This window comes from Cyprinodon variegatus, unplaced genomic scaffold (genome assembly GCF_000732505.1).
Source record: "Cyprinodon variegatus isolate N-32 unplaced genomic scaffold, C_variegatus-1.0 Scaffold552, whole genome shotgun sequence".
Lineage (NCBI taxonomy): Eukaryota > Metazoa > Chordata > Actinopteri > Cyprinodontiformes > Cyprinodontidae > Cyprinodon > Cyprinodon variegatus.
Genome location: NW_015151005.1, coordinates 431,684 through 439,522, shown reverse-complemented (window position 1 = coordinate 439,522; position 7,839 = coordinate 431,684). Strand labels below are relative to the sequence as shown.

Genomic DNA, 7,839 nt, shown 5'->3' with positions numbered 1-7,839 from the left:
ACAACATATATGCAGAGTCATCTGTTTCCATGAAATCAGCCAATGAGGACACAGATAGGTCTGTTTTTTAAACATCTATTTGGGCCTTAAAAGCAAAGGACCGCTGTGTTCCTGTTCTACATATTTTAGTCATCCACTACTTTGATAAGAGGGCTTTATGTTGCCTTTGGAGATATTGTAGACCATCTGCTAATACATTTAGATTACACACAAGTCTCCCTTTAGGTTCAGATGACATTTGTCACCACTATGTGAGGGTTGAGCAAAGTCTGAACCCTCATTTTGTTTCACAAACACGCACACAGAGGCATGCAGGCGCAACTCTGGTGCTGATCTTTGTTGCCTTTCCTTAAAGCCAGCTGACTCGTCCTCGTCCTCGTCCTCCTCCTCCTCCTCCTCTTCCTCTTCTTCCTCCTCTCACCCCCATGTGGTAAGGCCAATGGTACGCCCCAACGGTAACCTCGTCCGCCTCCCTACCTCCTCCACCATCTCTCCATCCTCTTTCTCTTTTTCTGTCCCTCTCTCTGATACTCGTAAGCATTTGGCTTCCCATTCAGCATTTCATCTCACTACTGTTGCTCAAGCTATGGTCCTCTGCAGCATGCTCAGAGTTATAGTCATGTTTCTCTTGTTATATTGTGAAAATATACATGTATATATGAATGTGTGAGTTTGTGGGACACTCCATTTTGCAGGCAGAGTATAATTGTCTTGTGTGTTTTCTAAATATAGTATTGTTTCTTATTGTGGTTATCTTTTGTGCTTTCACGTTGGTTCAAGTCATCATGATCACGCAATCACGCCATCTTTTACTCTTCTCCACTGGCCAGCCATCTCAACATTTATCTATCTACAGTGCCTTACAAAGGATTCATTCTGTCACTTTATAAACACAAACTTAAACTTATTTTACTTTCTTATAGACCAACAAAAAGTAAAAGTGAAGAGGAAGAAAAAGTCCTGTTTACAACATCATTTACTAATGAAACCATTAGATGTATTCCGCCTGCTTTACTCTAATAATACCTACATAAACAGTGCTGCAAATAAAAGTGATCCAACTGGTAAACACAGAATGTTAGAGAACACAGAAATAGTTCTTAAGAGGTTTAAAAAAGGATTAGATTGGAAAACAATGTCTCCAGCTTAAAACACTGCAAGGTACAAGCCTCCAACAAGCACCATCACATAGCCTGTTGTTTTATTCCCTTATTTATTATAGCTTTTATTGCATTTTATCTGTTTTTTACTTGTGTTGTTTTTATGTTATCATGTGAAGCACTTTGTGACTTTGTCTGTGAAAAGTGCTATACAAATAAAGTTTACTTACTTACTTACTTACCATGGTAACACATAAGGACCTGCATAAAAAACAACTCAGGTTGGTGAAGTTGTTGATGAGACAAACAGCCGCACAAATCTGGCTTGTGTAGAAGGATGGCAAGAAGAAAGGCTGAAAAAGAAAACTAAGGAAGTTTCCCTAAAGTCATGTAAGGGACAGGAAGGAGATGTTAAAATCAAACTTGAACAAGTTTGAACTTTTTGATCTAAGGGCAAAATACAATAGAGCTTGTCAAAGTTGAAGAAACTTATGAAAGGCTAAAATAGACTGTAGACTCATTCACCTTCCAGTCAGATTTGTACCTGAACAACCACAGCAAAAATGGAATGGTTTAGATAAGGAGTCTCCAAATCCAGTTTCCAGAATCCACTTTGCTACAACTTTATGATACACCCCTGCTCTAACACACCTAAATTTAACTAAGGGCTCATTACTGGGCCCCTGCAGAACTTGATTAAATGCTTCTGAGGTAATTTAGCCAATTGCTTATGTGTGTAGGAGCAACACCGCAACTAAAAATAGGATAGGAGCTCTCGAGAACCCTAGTTAAATGAACCCATCAAAAAATACCCATAAGCTAACAACTAAATCCTGTAATCAAAGGTAAAACCTGATAATCATGCTTACAGTTTTTTTTAAATATTCAGCAAAAACCTTTGTCTTAAAAATCAATCGGCTGCAGTGAAAAATGGATCTGATCGGCATTGAATAAAGTGGTGGGAAGAGGATATATATTTTATTCGTATGCCGCACCTTTTGTTCTTTTGCTCTAAGTAAAAATAACCTTTTCTTCCACTTCACAAATATGCAATACTTTTATTGGTCTATCAAACAAATTGGCAAAAAGCAGCATTAAAGGTTATGTCTGTAACATGAAGCAGTGAGGAACAGTTCTCCTTTGCCAGGCAACGTATCTGTCAATGTTTCTGCCTCTAAATTTGTCTTTTTGTTTCAAACTACTTTTCATCTTCAACCTCTCCTTAATCAAACTCCTTTTCTCTCTGTCACACTTTCTCTCTCTGTGCCTCTCCTGCCCACTTGCCCAACTCTTCTAATGGTGCAGTGGCGCCCACTGTGGTCCAGCTGTGTTATTACTTGCAGTGCTGAACTGTGATTTCCACTCCTCAGAGCGATGCATCATTTTCCTTATATCCGTCAGTGGAGTGTGGGACAACTAATTTCAGTTCTGAAAACTAGTTAATAACTGAGTTAAGTAGCAGATACATTCATAAGAAAATGAGTCTGTGTACTACCAAAAAAAAATAAAATAAAACATTTAATGCAGCACTTTGTTTAAAGGTATAATATCTGTTGTCCCAAACTGCAATGGGATATATAGAGAATGAACGGTTCTTTAAAAGAACACACTGTGTGTTCTCTGGGGGATTAACATAAAGAATTAATGGCTTCTTGGAAAAATATAAATGGCAAAAAATATTAGGTTTCAAACCGTCTGCTGTATTTCATGGATCACATTCAGGTATTTTAGTTCTTTGCTATTATTTTTACCGTTGTCTTAACTTGATTTATTATTAAGCTCTTAGTCATGTCCTGTGTGCAGCTGTTACTGCTTATGATGAAATCCATATGCTACATTTTTATTTTCCTTTTTTTTAACATAGAAAGCGGAGACATACAAATAAATAAATCTGTATTAGAACAGCACTCAGCCAGATGTCTAAATATTTAAACACTAGTTAGTTCGTGTGGGCAACTCCAGGGGCTTTAAGATGTCAGAAATGAGGATACCCTTCAATTTATCATTCCTCAAACTTTCTTAAACAATTAAAAGAAAGCCACATTTCCTTAAGATGCCAACCAGGGGAATGTTTTTGTACAGTAAAACGACTCCAGTTCTAATATATTTTGATAAAAGGGACTTAAATTTCATTTTGTATGTACATGTGCATCTTGATAAATTGGAATATTATCAAAAACTGTCAGTCATGCCATTTTAAGAAAGGAGGCTTGTATATACTTAAAAGGTCAGTGATGCAAAACTGATCAAGCATATCATGGAAAGGTAAGTGAAAGGAAGTGGTGTTTCTAGAGATTAGTACATAAACTGCATGGGTATTGACAGCTTTAAGTGTAAAGCAAAATCCATTCAGGAGTTAGGGAAATATTTATAAAGCGCAGATTGTGTCTGGAGTCCTGTATCTCACAGATCTAAGGAACTCTGTTGACGAGCTTTATGGAGATGCTGGCTTTATTGTCCGGCTGAATTTATGTATCAGGCCGCATTGATGGAAGTACAGAATTTAGCTTTAATGATCATTGCATTATTTTATTTCTGTATTGATCAGCAAACCAAGACATACTATGGGGCTTTGTCAAGATGAAGTTTAGACACATAACACCCCACCATGCAGGCAAGTTGAAGGTAGCCTTTAAGCCAACCATAACATCATGACATTGAACACCTGCTGCAGAGTAGCTTATAACGATTTCATATTCAGCGGTACAGTTTTTCCTAAAATAAAAATAATAGAATAAAATAAACTAATTGAACTTTGATCACATTGGAGAAATGTACCTCTGCATTTAACCCATCCCCTTGGGAAGCATTGGCCTGCCATTGGACGGCGGACAAGGAGCAGTGTGAGGTTAAAGGTCATGCGCAGGGACCCAGAGTGGCAGTCTGTGGGAGTGGGGCTCGAACATAGAACCTCAGGATTCCAAGGTCTATGCCCTAACCACTAGGTCGCCACTCCTCCAAAGGCCCACCTCCAAATAAACTTTTGAAATATATAATTGTAGGTAAACAGTATGGATTTTACTGCAAAAAATAAACTTTTCACTGACATCCTATTTTATCAAGATGTACCTGTAAATCTCTGAGGCGAAGGCAATTCTTACCTGTTTTAATTACATCATTTTGAACAAAAAGAAGTATAGTGGCTTGAAATTAAGGTTGTGCAGAAGAAGAGCCCGAGTCATTTTTATATAGGAAGCTGCTGGATAAATTTATTTACTGCTGCCAAATGATTTTTCCATGAAGTCGCATAAAAAGCATGACTGCCCGATTCTCTCCCAGATCTCTTTTCTTGTTTGATTTTGATGGGATTTCCTCAGGACGCTGATTTCCATTTATTAACTATGTGTGTATGTGTGTGTGTGTGTGTTATGCATATTCACATCCGCGTCTTCGTACTCATTGTAATATGCATACAAACGACCTGTGTGGTTCTCACGTCTCTGTCTACATACGCATGTCCGTCTTTCCCCATTTCTATGTGTTTGTGTGGGTTATGTGTGTGTCTGCGCGTGCTTCCCTTCCTTATCAATTTGCATGTGTTCCCATGCGTCCTGTGTTTTTTTTTTTCTCTAAAAAAAAACACCAAACCCCACCAAAAGGGACTTCAGAATTCTGAAGAGAACGCCAGGATCTCCATCACCTTCTTCCGGCTGTTCCGCGTGATGAGGCTGGTCAAGCTGCTATCTCGCGGGGAAGGGATTCGGACCCTGCTGTGGACCTTCATCAAATCGTTCCAAGTGAGGGGAGAAACGGACACAACATGCTAGAGAAAATACGGGGTTGTGTTTATGCGGTGCTAATCTTACTCAAGTTGCACTTCCTTAAAAGACTTTGGTCTTTAAGGATTTAAAACTACATTATCCAAACCTGATAAAGTCTCCTTTCCTTACGTCATCCCTCCTCAGGCTCTCTTTGAGGAAATTCATGTTGAAGGGATGAGAAAGGAAATGGAGAAGAGGTTCGGACTCTAGCAGGATAGTTAGGGAAATACTAAATACTTTTTTTCTGCCTTTCCACCTCTCCTTTCCTTCTCCATCTTTTATCTTCCTTCTCAAGTTATACATCCTACTATCACTAACGCATAAAGCTCATCATTTCCCTGTAGATGAGATAAGCAGTAGATAAGTTCGACAAAGCACCAAAAAAATCTAAATCATTTGATTGAGTTGTAGATAAAAGACAAAAAAGAATCTGTTCTCTCTCTTGCGCTTGGTAAATTGGGCCATTTCTTGTTTAATTTCATGCAAGTATATAGTGTAGATCTTTAATTTAAAACTTAAAATTAAAAGTGCATATATTATGAGTTTTAGAATTGTTTCTTTTATTTGTCTTCAGATTGGTAGTTTAGGATAGTGATAGTCAAAATTAATGTATATTGGTTAAAACAGCTTATTAAGAATTAACATATTGATGGTTTTTAGAGGAATAAAGATAATGGTTTCTCTGTTGCACACCTATCTAGCTCTAAATCATCATTAGATAAAATTGAAAAACCGTCTCAAAAACTGTGCTTCAAAAATATACAATTCGGAGCGCATTCAGACGGCTGATTTTCTGCCGAGCTTTTTATTTGTCACTGCTTGTTGTCACTTTTCTTAATATTAAAGGTTTGTGACTAGACTGCAGTCATGTAGAATAGGGGGAAATATTTGGATGTAATCAAGGATTTAATTAATATGAAATTGTCTAAAGAAATTTTGAATCACCAAAAAACAGTTAAAAAAAATGTGTGCAGAGAAACATTTGGATCGCAAACAGCACATGTAGTTGCTGCCATTATCTGGCCACTGCCTCCACTAAATGTATATTGAGTTGTTAAAGAGAATTCTGCACTTTCTAGATGAGTGTCTACATATTCCTTCATTACACTGTAAATCTGTAAATTCAGATTAGAATTTTACTATTTTTCTTCAGTTTGTCCAAAATGTGTTGCGGTTACTAATCAGCTGATAATTCTTTATGCTTTAAATAATTTCGAAAGATTTTCTGGCTCAATACACAACAATTACCCTTAAAATAATAATTTTAAGCATGACTTGGCCTGACTAACCAATGCACAGGAGCTATTTTAGCCAACAGCCCAGCTACGCAGTCTGTCTGTTAGAGCTGGTCTGCTGCTTAAAATTTAGAGACTAGATCTTGTTGAGGTTTTAAACTGTAGTCAGATGATTTCTACTTGCTTGTTTTTGGTGCTGTGCTACTTCAGATGCATTCACTTTTATTTCCTAAAGAACCAGCTAATTGTAATAAACCTGTTATGCATCTATTATCTGTACTATAAGTGAGAAAGGGGATCTGAAAGTGAATGTTCTGCAGTATTTGTGACTATAAGCACTTGGCACTGATGGTTATCTCCTCTTTTCAGGCTCTGCCCTATGTAGCTCTGCTAATAGTGATGCTCTTCTTCATATACGCTGTCATCGGCATGCAGGTAAGATGTTGCTTTTGTTGCCTTGTTACCCTGAATCTTAAGGTCTTCTGTTTCCTTTTCTCTCCTGTAGCAGGCCTTCATGTTTCGTCTATCCTGGAACTGGTCAAATCAGCATTCTCCACTTGTTTGGCCACCGTTTCTTTTTTGTTTGTTGTCAATCTCTTTGTCTTTCCTTTGCTTGTACAAGCTGTGGTGCTGTTTCTTTCCCATTTGATGTGGGGTTGCGGTTTGATTTGATTTACTAGAGACAGCTGGCCTTAAACTGACGGCTTCTTGACACTGCTGACATCATTTTCTGAATGCTGTGACTACCTCTCTATTCCCCCTCCTAACCTACTATGCAGATGTTTGGTAAGATAGCACTGCAGGACCACACGCAGATCAACAGGAACAACAATTTCCAGACGTTCCCTCAGGCAGTCCTGCTCCTCTTCAGGTAAGCATGGTTAGAATGATCCTAGAAAGTCATCTCTCAATCTTTTAAGACTTTTCCTTCTTGCTCATACCTTCTCCACCTGTTTTAAAGAACATTTATACTCTACCTTCTGCTGTTAATCTTATATTTACTATGTTTTAATGAAGGGAAGACATGCATATTTTTTTTTTTTTGGTGTTTTATAAAATTAAGAACTAAATAAAGACTTGGAATTTTATTTCTTATGAGGTGATAGAAACAAAGGACAATTTTTTTCTACAAGACAGACCCTCACAAAGTAGTGCATAATTCTGAAGTGAAAAGAAAATGTTACACAACCAAACACAAAATGGTTTGCAGGATTTTTATTTTAGCGTGTGTTTGCCTTTGCGGTTCTGCCTTTTCAAATTTTCATTTTTTACATTTTAAGTAGGTTTAAGTTAATTCACATATTACCAGAAAGCATATGTTAATAAAAAAGGCAAATACCCATCCAATAATATTGAGGATTCGACTTTGACTGGGTTATTTTAGTGCATGGATATACTTTTATTTTAGCATATTTAGAGTCATTTTTTATTCTATGAAACTGGCCCTCTTGAAAAAAAACAGAGACTCTTGAGTCTCTGTTTTTCCCCCCCCACAAAAATCCCTGCAGAAGAAAAAGCCTGTGCATGGTGGATACATTAAGCTGTGGCAACAGGCCCCAATTGCTTACTAATAGGGGGTTTTCAGTGACGTCACTGGCCAGCTTCCGGTCCGCCATCTTGGGTGGCATATTATCGTATGTCATATATAGAATAGATAGAAAAAAGAGGTTAAAATCCCGAAAAGGATCTGAAATTTACCGGGACACATTAAATAGAGAAGCCAGGGACCGGTATGTTGACAAA

At 37.6% G+C, this 7,839-nt stretch overlaps 1 protein-coding gene across 3 annotated transcripts in view; it reads left to right on the top strand.

The window, feature by feature from the left end:
• LOC107095494 (voltage-dependent L-type calcium channel subunit alpha-1C-like) overlaps positions 1-7,839 on the top strand; it is a 169,004-nt gene that overhangs the window by 137,941 nt on the left and 23,224 nt on the right. For 2 of the 3 annotated variants that reach the window (XM_015391620.1, XM_015391621.1), the window contains 3 exons: positions 4,700-4,837; positions 6,466-6,531; positions 6,876-6,967. In XM_015391620.1, coding sequence (XP_015247106.1) covers positions 4,700-4,837; positions 6,466-6,531; positions 6,876-6,967 — 296 coding nt within the window. Of the gene's footprint in view, positions 1-355; positions 443-4,699; positions 4,838-6,465; positions 6,532-6,875; positions 6,968-7,839 lie in introns of all 3 variants that reach the window. The other variant, XM_015391617.1, reaches the window with a different exon arrangement.